General features: G+C 47.6%; 1 protein-coding gene across 2 annotated transcripts in view; it reads right to left on the bottom strand.

Moving 5' to 3' along the window:
- Positions 1-541: 541 nt before the first annotated feature.
- Positions 542-14,981, bottom strand: part of Rab1 (RAS oncogene family member Rab1) — a 29,180-nt gene continuing 14,740 nt past the window's right edge. For both annotated transcript variants that reach the window (XM_089556938.1, XM_089556939.1), the window contains exons 3-7: positions 14,354-14,401; positions 13,125-13,172; positions 8,910-9,005; positions 4,672-4,803; positions 542-3,100 (exon numbers count right to left, since the gene is read on the bottom strand). In XM_089556938.1, coding sequence (XP_089413064.1) covers positions 2,903-3,100; positions 4,672-4,803; positions 8,910-9,005; positions 13,125-13,172; positions 14,354-14,401 — 522 coding nt within the window. In that variant the 3' untranslated portion in view covers positions 542-2,902. The remainder of the gene's footprint in view (positions 3,101-4,671; positions 4,804-8,909; positions 9,006-13,124; positions 13,173-14,353; positions 14,402-14,981) is intronic.

Below are 14,981 nucleotides of genomic sequence, written 5' to 3'. Positions count from 1 at the left end.
CTGCGCTGCGTGGTCCAAGGAGCAGCAGCACGGTAGGAATGTTTACCGAGATGAACAATGACCGTAGGCATGACTAAAGCCAAAGTATAACAAATTTCCGAATTTCTCATATCCCATTTTATTTTCAGCTCAGATTCTGAAATGCTTTGCGAGAAGCCAATCCAAACTCTCATCCAATAGCAAATTTTACTGAATGCGCTCAGCCTTCGCTGCACGTTTTTTCACGAGATTTTGACACCACGAGGGCACAGTAATTAACGGCTATAGACACCAAATTTTAGCACTGCGTGGTATTCACCTACAGCTAATATATTTGAATTTCTTCTTTCATGCAGTTTGTTTCATCAACCAAATGAGTTGCGACGTGTTCACCTATAGCTCATGTGAAGCATGACAAACACATAGTTTTACTGCAACACTTAAACCACCCTGCTTGAACAGGATTCACAACAGAGAGGATTAAGCACACTGAAACTCAAGGCATCCCCTAGCAAAACAAACAGCCAGCCAGGTGTTCATGGGGATAGAAAGACAAGAAAGCGCCCAACAAAGAGATTTCTTTTAATACGCTTCAAATATACACTAAATCATACACTTTTCATCACGTTCGACTGGCCGAGCTCGGAAGCATCCGGAGGAACACAAAAAAAAAAAGTCGCTCAGGCGGCGTCAGCGAGCAACACTCAAAAAGCTCTCGCCACCCCCATCAACCGCACCGTTAGCACAAACAAATTAAACACAGCTGGCAAAACACCCCAACTGCGAGACTGACATCTTTTCTTCCCTCGGCTAAGGCAGCAAGTGCCCCATGCACACAGAAAATGTGTTGCTCAGCAACACGCGGCACCTCCCTTGCACTATGTTTACTTTGTGGGACGGTTAGACCCTCTCCAAAAACAAAAAAACAGCAAAGGAGCACCAGCTCTGGCCGGTATCCCCATATTGCATCACAACACATGCCCATCTGAGTTACCAATTCAGCAAGATTCAAGAGGAAAAGATTCAGCACGAAATAAAAATTGGCGTTAAAAACCAGCACAACTTGAGGGGGGACAACGAAGCTTACATGGACAGCCTACGCCTTCTTATGTACATGTGGAGGTCATGCCATATACAGCATCTTATAATATATATAAATGTGAAGCGGTAGTAATACAGGCACTCACAAAAAAAAAAAAAGCCACTCACTAAGAGAAGACAGCCCTTCAAAACTCAAACAGGCCTGGACAAAGCGCACTTTTGAACGATGCACCCCAGACCCGGTTAAAACAGCCAGGCAGCATTTCATCAGCAACGTCAACAGCGTGCTCTGTTGGTGCCTGTTATTTTAGTCTGGTTTGCTGTTTTCAGCTGCGGAAAAGGCGTTATTTAGTCTTATCTGCCATTCACCTTCCCGCAGCTTTCTCTTCCCGACGTGCACAGCCACGCACTACAGTCTCATACCTCCAACACTGCACCTTTACGTCCCCACCCCACAAGTGTGTGTTTGGAATGCTACAGAAAATTTTTTTAAAAAAGGGGCAACAATTACAGGAATTCTAGCAACTCTCCCACTCTCCATTAAGAAACATAATTGCCACCACTCCACAGCGAGACTCAGCTTCAGATTACACATCACTCGTCCCGCTCGCTCCACTCTCATCTCAAAAGCCTAAGCCCAGTCCAACTTGACGCGTGAACAAAGGTGTTAAAGCTCCCTGAACAGTGCCATTGCAACCCAAACCCTACCTCTATCAAATTTTAATTCTACATCAAGAGATGCTCCTTTCCAATTCTGCAGTCATAAGCGCCCGAGTCTCCCATACATATCCCATGCACCGAGATGCACTTCCAAACGCTTCTTCAGTTTTCCTTCCAGTGGCAATTTACAGCAAGACAGTGTGCACACAGGGAGTGTTTCGCAGTAAAAGGCCTCGACACAAGCACTTGTGGCAGACCATGCACCTGAATCCCTTTAATCGGTCAATGACCGTACCAGCCTACTTTGACAGCAAAAACAGCAACTCAAACTGCACAGCCCGGGAGGCCTCGCTTGTGTTTGAAAAACAAAGACGGCAACCACAAGGTCAACAAAGAGTGCAGAAGAGCAAATTAAACAATAATTTCACCGTCACTTTAGTTTCAGTCGAGGTAAAGAAAAAAAGAAATGTTAAAACTATCTCTCAGTCTTTACACAGCCCGTCACACAAGTCCAGAGAGGTGTGGGGGGGAGGGGCGGACAGGGTCGCGACAGCGCACACAATTTCTTCAGACTCCAGTTCACAGGTGTGTGGCAATGGCTTCAGCAACGCATCAACATACACAAGAGACCCTCGTTTAAAAAAAGAAGAAAAAAAAAGGACTGCGGAAGAGGGGGGGGGGGGGGGCAGGAGGACCAGCCACTGGTGGGGACGGGGGTTGCAGAGAGGCCAGGCTGCAGCAATAGGACGGGGTGTAGCAGCGAAACACTGTACAGCTCGCGGCGCAGTCTCAGTTGCCACAGACACCTAAAAGATGTGCCGGATTTTGAGAGGAAGTGCGACAGTTCTTTGAGAGCCGAAGAAAGAAAAAGAGGTCGGATCCGGAGAAACAAAAAGATGTAGGGCGTCTGTTACCATCCTCGAGTAGGAAAGAGGCATGCGTGACAGAGAAAGCAGCTGAGGAGGGTGGTCGGTCGTGGTGGTGGCATTAACGTGACTGGACGACGCGAGAGACCTCCAAGAAGTCGCCGGTTTCTTCTCCCTCCCAGACTCCTCAACGCCCTCTCCGAGCCACCCCGCTCTTTCGCAGCGGCCGCATGTATGTATGTGTGTCATCCCTCAGCGCAAGGAACCAAGGTGAGAGGGGGATGGTGGGAGGTCGTCCTCTCTGGAAGAGTGGGCAGCAGGGGCAGGGATAGCAAGGTGGGTGGGGGTCTTCGGGATTAGCAGCAACCAGAGCCGCGTGGCTGAACGGGCGTCCCCGGGTTGATCTTGCCGTCGCTGCGCAGGTTTGCCTCCGTGGTCGGGGGTCCCATGCGGTTCTTGATCTCGGCCGCCATCGTCATGAATGCCTGCTCCACGTTGGTGGCATTCTTGGCGCTCGTCTCGAGGAACGGAATGCCCAGCTGGTCCGCAAACTCCTGCACAAGGCAGGCACGGGTGGTTAAGAGAAGGACACTGAAAGTACACAGTGAGCTTGGAAGAGGAGAAGTTAGTGCTGTACAATGTACGGCTAACCAGCTCGCTCACCTTGGTCGTCCAGCTAAGAAAGAAACCACATTTTCATGCTTTCATGGGGTTTAAGATCCCTAACGTGTTCAGGCTATGGGGACACCACAGTGGAGGGCGTCTGATAATTTCGACCACCTAGGTTTCTTCAACGGACAATGACAACACGCAGTACACTGGCTTCTATCATTCTGCCTCCACCGAAATGAGACAGCCGCAGCCTGGATGGATCCCGTGCCTTCCGGGTCAGCAGCTGAGCAGCACAACCACTGAGCCACCATGGCAGTCCAGAAGTATGTATGGGTTGGTCTCAGTTGATGTCACTGCCACTACAGCAGAGGTCAAAGACATGAGAGCGAAAATTTCAAAACCAGCTAAATTAGCATTGCAACCAAAAAAGACCTTCAATCCGGTTTCGGTTATAAGCTTCGTGGAGTTTAACATCCTAATGCGACTCAGGCTACGAGGGACGCCGCAGTGGAGGGCTCTGGATAACTTTGGCCATCTGGGGTTCTTCAACGTGCACAGACATCCCTCGACTCAAACTAGGCCCAGGCATTCCAGCAAGGACCTCAGAGTGATTAATTCATAATAGCCAGATGGTTCAGGACGGCAATCCGCCTTGGTAATCCCTATGCACATTCTGCTCTCGCGAGCCACACCACACATGCGCAGCATGGCGAAACAGACTACTAGCCTGTGCCTAGACACCTGTACACCAAACAAAGGTGACTCGTCGATGCAGTTCAAAACGTACACCATGAAAGCCCTTATGCGAATCTAATGTTTTTAGAGCAGTCCACATCGAATTTCCTGACTTAACGAATGCCGCACGACAGCTACGGAGTGAGCTATCCACAGTACCCTGCCAATATTGCAGTACTGTTCAAGAACCTACGTGAAATGACCAAAGTAAGATAATATACGGCCAGCAGGATGTATGCGAGAACTTGATCTCAGACAGCCATGGGAACGGTAGAATGGGATTGTAATCACCTTCAATCATTCCCAGAATGTGTGTCATCATGTCAAGTCCTTCGCATCATCGCATGCTAGACTTGAGCATTTGCAACAAATGCATCTCCATTCAAACGTACTTGTGGCACGGCAGCTTAGGTCTTTCGGTTCGACGATTTTTAAATTGTCATATCTGATTTAATGAGGTACTCTTCCACCCACACGCGAACGAGCTTGGAGGCCAAGAATTTGAAAGAACTTGAAGAATTCTCAAATAAATGTCGCAAGCATGCACAGCAAAAATAAGAGCAAAATTCTGTAAGTGTTACACTTAAATCTTCGCATGAGTCATTCTGTGTTACACTTAAATCTTCGCATGAGTCACATTCAAATGCAGATTTCATACTCTTATTCCCTGCAGAACAGTTAGACGGGAGAATAACTGCACTACCAGCACAGCATGTGGCTACATCACTCAACACAGAAAGGAAGACGCCTACAAATACAAAATTTCAAAAAAGCTTGCCTTTGCCGTCGTGTAGTCGACCACCTTCTTTGTCGTGAGGTCACACTTGTTGCCGACCAGGAGCTTGTTGACGTTCTCGCAGGCGTAGCGGTCGATCTCCTGGAGCCACTGCTTCACGTTGTTGAACGACTCCTGCGGCAGCAGCAGCAAAGACGCAGCACGGTTGCAGAGAGGACAGAGAAATGCCAAGGGTGCATCGGCCGTAACCCTCCGCAAACGACCCTCACAACAGAAAACTGGGTGCCTAAGCTACTGCCATACTTTAGCAAAATTTCACACAAATGCTTCAGGTGTCGAGGCGAAGCAATGAAATCCACTACCAACTAATGAAGTGGGAAAACTCCAGGCATACACACACTTTTGTTTCAAGCTAGGAAAATGGCAAAACTCCGAACAGTGTGACAGCACACTGAATAACGCTGCTAACCTGCCAAAGTCACACAACGTGGCAGCCCTCCTTAAATGAAGCATAGCTATGAGGCACAGGTTCTACACTGAGGGAAAAAGGTTGTTTCCCGCTTGGTCACTAGTCTTTCCATATAACGAAGCATTACTATAACTCTTTGCAGCCGTCCACAATGCATTAAGCTGTGGTATTTACTGGCATGTTGCTAGTCACCTGTACTAAGTTGCACGCTTAGCCACCTTGAGTAGGCGTCACGCCATGATTAAAGTCTCTTGAGGAAAAACATCTTAACATTCAGCGCTGAATACATGTGCAATAAAGACAGACTAACCTGTTTTACTTTGCTAGGGCACATTCCACATCCTGGTTTGGAGGACTTTGGGATTAACTTCAACCACCCAAGGTTCTTTATGGGAGGGAAGGGGTCCTTTATGGGGTGCAGCCCTTAGACGGGATCGCAATTTACCAGCCAAATTTTTTCTTCTACAGTGGAGCCCCAATTACACATCCCCCTCTTATGCTGCAATGTGCTTTTTCACGAAGAATGGGCACAGTCCTGGCAAATCCTTCCAATACAGAATGCATTTAAACTAAGGATAGGACGTGCACGCGATGACAAGTGCAAATTAACCGCCCAGAGTACAAAAGCTGCCAGATCAGTTTACTGACAAATGCCACATGATTTATACCGTATTTCCACGCATAATAGGCGCACCCCGAACTTGGCACTGTGATCAATACTATATTTACGCGATTGCAAGCCGGCGCACCCTCGACGATTGCACCCTCCGTGGGCGGCGTCTGGAAGCTCCTGTGCGCATGTGGGACCTCCGCGATCAAGCGCTCGTTGCGCGCAGCCGGAGCTGATCGCCGAGGCCTCGGCGCGTGCATTTCGAAGGCTATTCCCGCGTGGGTGGTGGAAAGTTTCAGTGCAGCCCTTACACGGATATTTTTTTTTAAATATTTTCTTCGGGAAAACGGGGTGCGGCCCGTACACGAGTGCGTTTATGCGGTATTTTCAATTTTGCGAGTCAAAAAATTTCCGGAAATTTTACCCCGCGTAATAGGCGCACTCCGAACTTTGAGCCGGATTTTCTGGAAAAAAAGTGAGCCTATTATGAGAGTAAATACGGTAAGTCATTAAGATACAGTGCTTGAATGAATGTAATGATGCCTAAGCCAATAGTTTGGAGCCCCAGACGCGTGTGATCCGTGCACTATGTTCAGTCATGTTCATTTTAATGAGAAGTTACGGCGTAATGTCAAACTAGTAAAAAGGTTAGATCTTTTATGATAACCTGACCAATTCAAAACACATTCATTGTGGCTTCGTTGCAAAGCACACTCGGCCTAGAGACGCGAAAACAACGCATTACTACGGCATGCCACCAAGCATACAAGATGAGTTGGCAACGCTGAGACCGCATGTTCACAAGTCCGGGTGGAGTTAGGTGTCTGGGACAGAGTGTCTTTGGTAGTGCCAAGTGCCGCAGGCAGTTAGTCTATTAACTCCCAGCGGAATGTAACATGAAGCAATTCTTTCAGCTGCCAAGTTAGGGGCGGGCCCTTTACACGAGTGCATACGGTATTGTCACAAAGCTGCGATAACAATGGAATGGACAGTTCCGTTGTGGTCCACCAACTTTCAGCCATCCAAGGAAGAAAAGACCATCACAGTGGGTCATGTCAGGATGTGTCATCATAGTTGGCAACCCCCGGAAAAAGAAGTCAGCTCCAGCGCATGCAACAGGCCGAGAATGCTTCTGAGAGGCAAGAATGTGGTTCAATTGCACGTTGCACAGTGCCCGACCATCAAACTAGCACTTACACTTTTTCACTAAGCCAGCCACAACTGCCTTCGCAAACTGCCAAAAATACCTGAAATCTAAACAATATGAAATGCCACTCAAATATCTAAAATTAAAATTTGTTTTGTCCAAGATACCATGCCAAGCACCCACAAACATTTGCACTTGAATTTCAAAATGAGGTGCACTTTTCCAAACAATCCCCTGATTCCACCATTGTATCTAATCCTGATTTCGAAAACTGAAAGGATAACATTTAACTGATGTTTTCAAAGGCACTGAGCCATGAAGCCCGAAGGAAACATTAAAAACAGAAAGAGCCATGTAAGGGCCACAGCCAAGCTTTCCACAAGCCACGCAGGAATAGCCTTCGAAATGCACACGCACAGGAGCTTCCGTGTGCCGCCCACGGATGGTGCCCGAGGCCGCGGGTCATCAACTTTTTCCTCCGCTGTGAGCTCCCACAACCCATATCAGCATCAGTATCACCAGTTCCAGCCTTTCGTGGCTGTCAAAGGCACAGGAGTTTTGGCAGCGTGGTAGTTCGTAGTTGCGGCTTTGGTGTGCTGCCACTGAGCATTTTAAATTTTAGCACGATGGGCAAGGACTTTAACAGCTACATAGCCAGGAATTTGCGCTTGAACATGGCAAGCGTGCAGCGGGCAGGAAATTAGAGTGGATGAGAAGTGTGTCTGATGATCGTGCAACCGAAAGGATGCATCGAGGAACACAAGCTGCAAAAAGGGTGCTTTCCAAGGCAAGCCCTGCAAGTTTCCCAAACTGGAAGAGCTGCTTTGCTACATTATGGAAGTGGGGAACAACGACTATGCACTGACAACGGACATGCTGTGCGACTTCTTGTGGGATGAGCATGCACCAGAGCACAGCACTAGCTCTGAGTCTGAAGACACCGCGAGTGAAGACTGAACGTAGAATAAATGCCGCTCATTCCTTGATCAGAGTGTTTGTGCTTAAAAATTTCATGCATCCCGTATATGAGCCACACCCCGTAAATTGGCCCTCGAATCTGAGAAAATGCGGCCCTTACACGCATTTATACGGTACTCACACTGCCCACTGCAGCTGACATTTCCAGTCTTACCTAACCGGTTTCAAAGATATGCATAGCTCGATTTAAAACTGCTCTCCAGCTCGTAGACACCAAAGACCCTAATTATGAAAGGCTGCAACAAGGCAACAGTCATGGCGCGCTTCCAGACGTGGGGCGTTCTGTTCCTTACAGTCTTTTCCCCAAACAAGCACTGCTCCTAACTGACACCGACATCAGCCTCTGGTTGTCTCCACAACCATCGCTACCACTGCCTCAACCCTGTTCTCTCTACCAATGTTCAGCCACAGACAGTGACGTGGGGTTTGCCCTGGAGCAACACACGGGCTATGAGAGACTGCAGCAGAGGGGTAATAATTTAGACCATCTGAGAAATTTCAAAAAATGAAATCATTCTTGACAAAAACGTTTTCACTTCGAAATTCAGAATCATTCTATTACTGGTGGAAATATTTCCTCAACACAGCTGAGCAGTCCTGCTACGTAGGACACTAGGCAAATGCGCTGCCTGTTATATGTGGTAAAGCTCCGAACATTTATACCCCGTTTCTCATCATGAGCGGTGGTGGTTTTCTAGTGATAATGCGCAAAAGTTGTTTGCAAAACTGCAGTGCAGTCTATGGGGTCTACTGTGAAGAAAAGGTGTCCAGAGGAGAGACCCTCGCATCTTTCTGAATGCACACAACACACACCTTGTACAGGAGGAGTTTACAAAGCCTCTTGATCCTACTCGAGCGGGCACAAGCTTTTACACAGTTGCTGTGCCAAAAAGCAATGTCCAACATGTTGGATGCTACGTATATAAGAGTTAAACATGCACCAACATTGCACTGCAGACAGGCACCATTTATGTTTTGTTTCTGTCGAAACATGGTCGCCGCAGCCGGGATTCAAACCCACGACCTCGGTGGAAAAAAAAAAATGAAGTTTTAAACCATGTAGCACACACACACACCTGGTCTGTGACGTCGTAGGCGACAATGATGCCGTGTGCCCCCCGGTAGTAACTGGACGTGATGGTGCGGAACCGCTCCTGCCCCGCTGTGTCCCACTGGAAGACAGAAAGGAGGGGGCCATTGGGGGCACACTGTCACAGTGTAGCTCGCCAGAGCCACCAACGGAATTCAACAGTGGCAAACAAGTTCACAGTCTGTACAACTGCAGTTGCACAAAGAGACTCAGGCTATGAGGGACGCCGTAGTGGAGGGCTCCGGAAATTTCGACCGCCTGGGGTTCTTTAACGTGCACTGACATCGCACAGTACACGGGCCTCTACAATTTCACCTCCATCAGAATTTGACCGGCGCGGCCGGGATCGAGCTCTCGTCTTTCGGGTCAGCAGCTGAGCGCCATAACCACTGAGCCACCGCGGCGGTTTGTGAATGCAAGTGAAGCAGCAGCATTAAAATACCAGCAGTGTGAATTTCATTATTTGCAAGCAATACAACTAAACCATCAACTGCTTCAGTCAATATTTTATAGAGAGCCAATCTTTCATGTAACCAACTAAATCAAGATGGTTCAGAACAACCAGGGGGAAGAGGCGGGCCATCTTCAGCACAGCCAACTCCCCACGGCTACCCTTAAATCCTGACTGTCCAAGCAGCTCACAACAACCTGCCCCACTACGTGCACTGCTTCGCTGCATTTGCTTGCCTTATTTCACTGGGAGAAACTAAAGTCCCTAGATCAGCTTTGCTAAGTAGCGACAAGTCCCTCCTCTCCTACCGCCCTTTCCCCTGCGGCTCGCGTTGTCCGCCATGTTCTTCCTAACGCGTTCCGGCGGCGCGGTTGTATGCACTGGAACGGTGGACCTTGCAGAGTCGCGGCTTTGCTGTAAGGGGCAGTGAAAAATGTAGTAAATGAGCTTGGTATGAGAACAAGGGAAACGTACCAGTAATGCGCTCCGAATGTGATTTGCGTTGAGTTTTGTCGGAGACGGCGAAACTGCAGTTGTGATGCGGCGGACAGTTCGCGAGAGAACACGGACACGCGTGCAACTTTATATATAGCATATTATTGCAAATACTACCAACGGCGGTTTGCGGGGCAGCTTTGCTGGCCGGTGAGAGAATATTGACGGGACAGCAGTGCATTTCAGTTTCTTTATGCCAAGCTTCCTCAGAATTATGGGCTCGAATTGATCTTCAGTAAAATGGAGCTTTAAAGAAGGGTAGTCGTATTAGGAATATATATGAAGATGAAAAATACAAAAACCCAGCTGTGCAGGTGAGCACACTCAAGTCCCTTCATGAATTTCTAGGACAGACAGGGAAGCCGATGTCTGCGGGGGGCCGGTATGAGCGAAATAATTGCGGTGCTGCCTCGCGGATTACTTGTATGGCGGGAATAGAATGAAATAAATATTATGGGCACTGGACGCTGAGACTGACCCTTGGTTTCGCACAGCAATAAAATTCCTTTGCGCCCGCGTCACACACTTTTGGCACGTAGAGCACTTGTGCAGCTAACACCCCAATAAATCAGACATGCTATGCGCGAGTGTGAACACATGTAAATTCATCTAATTGGAGCGCGAGTTATGTACACACCGCCAATTTTTTAATAGTACCGCGCGAGCGTCGACTTGTCAGCGCCTTATCATGGCGCGGAGCGCGAATCAAGCGAGAATAAGAGCATTTGTTTCAGATGCACTGTTTCTCGCTCGTTTTGCCGCTCAGCGCTGTCATCAGGCGCTGACAAGCCGGCTGGTCGACGGTCGCGCGGTACTATTAAGAATTGGTGGGGCGTACTGCAGAACACTTTGCAAGCGGCTACGGTTTCAGGGCGCATTACTGAGCGAAAAGTTTTTGGCTACTTGATCTCAATGGGCCAGCTGCAGTAGGTGCCGGAATTGAGCCGTAGGCTGAAATACGCGCGCATACTTGCACTGACATGCATGTTTACGAAATGACAAAGGCGGACAGCAGCGCGTAATCAAACAATCGTTAAGCATAGTGCGAGCTGGGAGCTTTACCAATTCTGACTCGCCAGCCAAAGTTTGCTACTATAGCATCGAATCTCAACGATGGAAAACATGAATTGAGCTTACATCGCATAACTTGCTAGAATTCGTCAGCTTGAAATTTTTTCTCCCAATCCTGTGGAGCCACGCTTTCTGTCGCACAATATCGTTCTTCGCCAGCGGCACTGAAAACAACGCCAGCCCTTTTCCTGACTGGGTTGAGCACCCGAAGGCGCAACAGCCCGGCATTTCATGTGCTGCTGCGGACACAAAAAAAGCGTCCGATAAACTAAAGTGACTACCAGCAAACAGCGACAAATATAAAAAAGTCACCTCCGCTGAATGTCCGTGGCCAGCCCAACTATACTGTCACGTTGTAGTGACGGCAGTCCAGCGGTCAGGAAGACAGCAACTAAACTTGCAAACGAAGCTCTTTATTTGGGCTGACTTGCGCCCACAAAACAACTGAATCACTCGGCGGCGCCGTAAGCAACAGACGTGCTCGTCAGTCGCCGAACTACGAAATGCCCGCCGCTCGCGACATCGCTCAATTTAAAGCCGGCAAGGAAACTTCGAGACAACCAGGTCAGGATCATCTACAGTAATCTGGCAAAACGTAGATGCAGCTCTGCATGGCTTCGATCAGTCGAGGTTAGTCCGGGCGCTTCTCGCGTCATGAAGAAACGTAGCGTGCAAGCGCCGTCGAACTATGCAGCCGGACGACTTAGGAAGAACATGGCGGAACGGAACCAGTTCTCAACCAGAAGTGTGCGCTGTCCAATAGTGTGCGTCGGCGGCGCCGCAAACGTTTTCGGTACTTAGCTTTTTTTAGAAAAGCTCATAAAGGGACTTTAGGAGAAACCAGTTGCTCAAAGCTAACACTAACACACTCAAGGGGCTAGCGCAGTTACTTCACAAGCTCAGAACTGAGGCCTAGACCTATTTTGCAAGGCAAAGATCTCCCAGCGACTAAAAAAGGAAGATGGCAGGCATTCCATGGAGTTCTAATGAAGGCTAATGCAAGCAAATGGCAACCACTGCAGGGTCCGACTACCGCGCAAGAAGAGGCCCTCGGAGAAAGCTGCTGTCGCTGCATTTAGAGCACACCAGACATAGGCATAATTACCTATTGGCCAAAAGGACTAGAGCTAGTTGCAGACAGTATTTACCCCATAACACCTACAGGGTTATTTTTGCGCCTTGCAGCAAAATTTTTAATTGCACACCAAAATTTGAGCATATCAAGTTTTCCTCAGAATCTTGTGAAAAGGCTGCAGAGTTAAGAAATGAGGCAAAAGGCCGGTTCAAACCTTCCCTGCGTTCCTACTGGCGTATTACAGGTCACGACACTTTTATATTTTTTTTTTTCACAAAACACAAATTATGGTTTTTATTTTTTCGATGCAGTGTCCGCTGACATGTCGAGAGAGAAGAGAAAATTTCATGTAAGCAATAGAAAATTAAGAAATTTGAACAACAGAATGTCTTGATCTGCACTATGGTAGTACAGGGGGAAATTGCCCATTGTTTGAGTGCTTCCCTGCAATGCACAGGGGACGCGGTTCCCGAAACAATTTTTTTATAGAGTGCTCAGTCAATTTCAGCTATGAAACTCGGGAAAGCATAAAAACGAAGCGTACAAGCGCATATAACAATTGTTAAGAACTAATTTTCTTGGCCATTTTCTCCAATTTCAAAGCCACACCCCTCAAATGAACAAATGCCAGTGAAGGTAAATAGGATAACAGCTAGCCACAAAGACATCCACCATTAGGCCACCCTAAGTGGTAACACACACTAGTGGCATGGCAGTTGAGTGGTCAGACATCCAAGGAAGAAATAGGCAATCACTGCATGTCATTCAATTATGGAGTCATCATGTCACTCAAACTGCCAAATGCTTTCTTAGTCACGCCATATACACAGCAAACATTTTATCCCATTGCTGTCAAACTTGACGAGAGGATTACAGCTGTGCACAGTACACAAGAAGCTAATTCAAGGTAGCTGACAGTTCTCAGATGTGCTAGTGTGTGCCCATGCGGCTTATCAACGGATCACACCGCAATAATTTTGGAACTCTGCCGTTGCAGCTATGCACTGCTTTGTCTGCAAAGCAATGAATGCAATACAGTGCTTCAAACAAGAGGTTGCCAAGTGAAAGTGCAGTTCTACACTGGCAAAGTCACGAGAACCGGTACTTACGATCTGCAGCTTGATGGTTTTCCCTTCTAATTCTATCGTCCTTATTTTCTGCAGGAAAAAAGAAAACACTATTTAGGAGAATGAAGACACTTCCATGAACAGTGCATGCATTCAATGCATACTTTAGCTTCTCCCAGCCTACAGCCATCAGGAATGGGCAACCAGACAGACTTATTCCAGTTCTTTGCTCGCTGTATCATAATGGCCCAAATCAGTTAACTAAGTAAATAAGCCTCAAACACCTGCCTAATTGATAGTCACCCATTACTAGAGAGTCACCAGAAATATCTGACAAGATGCCTGAGAGAAAAACAACAACTGCAATGTTGCGAGATAAACTATTTTTAAAGTTTTATCACAAAAACGAATGCTCTCTTCCTGGGATGCATCAAATTTGCTGCTACAGTCCTAGAACAGCAGAGCAGCCCCAAAGTCAACTTCCCGTAAGACATTGAACTTCTTTCTAGGTGGGGACATAGTAGTGGCAAGAGCAGCTCTGGCCACTAGGTGTACTGCACAAACAACAGTTCCTTCAGCGAATTCCCAAACGGACCTGCCTGACTTAGCTTAGCCTTAGTGCCTGCCCAAGCTATATGCCATCTCACACACAACACGTCACCAGTCCAGTCTACACCGAACAGTAGTGCACAAGCCAAGACTCCATCTCAGACAGCCAAGGGAACAATGGCAAGCAATCACAGGTGGTCATTGCCAAAACATTTGTGTGTCATCATGCAAAGCCTTGAGCACTCGCACACATTCGGCCGTGAAGACTGGACGGCAATGGTGGTGACTGCGATCATCACGAAGGGGTTAAGCTCTGGATTACGTTCAAAGACAACCCCAAAATCAAGCCACTCAATGCCATGTTCTACTTTCCCTCACTTCACTAGGTCGATGACCTCTTGTGTGAGTAACACAAAAAGGAAACTATCCCTAAACCTTATTTAAGAGGTCGTACACCTAATGTGGAGAAGATAACGTTACCAGAATGAGTGACAGAACTCTGCTTAAAGTCCACAAGTGGAGACTACCTGTAGGAGCAGCACAGTTGCAGTCATGCACTATCCCTACACAAATAAACCATCCTCGAGAGAAACTAGGCACCAAGCTCAATGAAGGCTAGCGCAAAACTACACGCCTTGCCTGCTATCAGCTTCTTCCACAACCGACTGTCACACCCGAACTGAAGTTCCCCCTCCCCAAACAAATTAATGAACATCACTTACAAAGTCAACACCGATTGTGCTGATGTAACTTTCCGTGTAGGTGTCATCCTGCAAGAGAAGAGCAAACACATCAACACCACAGGCATGGCATGCACGCCAGAAGACTGCTTAGACTGGCTAGACAGACCGTGTGCCACTCAGACATCCAAGGAAGAATAAGCAATCACTGACATTCACAAGAGGTATGATGTCATCATGTGTGGCTTGGCTAACTAAATAAAGCATAGCACAGGTTACCCAACAACCAAATTCCCCAACAAGACTTGTACCTGAACCTGACTGAGGTGCAACGCAGTCCCCACACTTTAAGCTTAACGCACTGACAGTTCACCAGTGTAAGCAAGCTAAAGCTGCATAAGCATGGCTTCCCGCACAACGGTTTTATGCCTCAGTAAATACTAATCTAAGCAGCATGCGGCATTACCACCGGCTGCCTACACAAGAGGATATGCTATTGGTAAATAGATTACATGTATTATTACTCCTTAAAAAGGCACAGACAGAAGTTGACCCGTGTGGATCCGACACAGCATTCTTAGAAAGAACACACCCGCTTTTGAGAACAGCTTCTGAAAGCTAGAAAAGACGAAAAAAAGACATGTCCCCCTCACCAGCCGACTTAGCAAGT

This window comes from Amblyomma mixtum, chromosome 8 (genome assembly GCF_055824585.1).
Source record: "Amblyomma mixtum isolate Tamu chromosome 8, ASM5582458v1, whole genome shotgun sequence".
Classification (NCBI taxonomy): Eukaryota; Metazoa; Arthropoda; class Arachnida; order Ixodida; family Ixodidae; genus Amblyomma; species Amblyomma mixtum.
The sequence above is the reverse complement of the archived record's forward strand: the minus strand, read 5'-3'. Positions and strand labels throughout refer to the sequence as shown.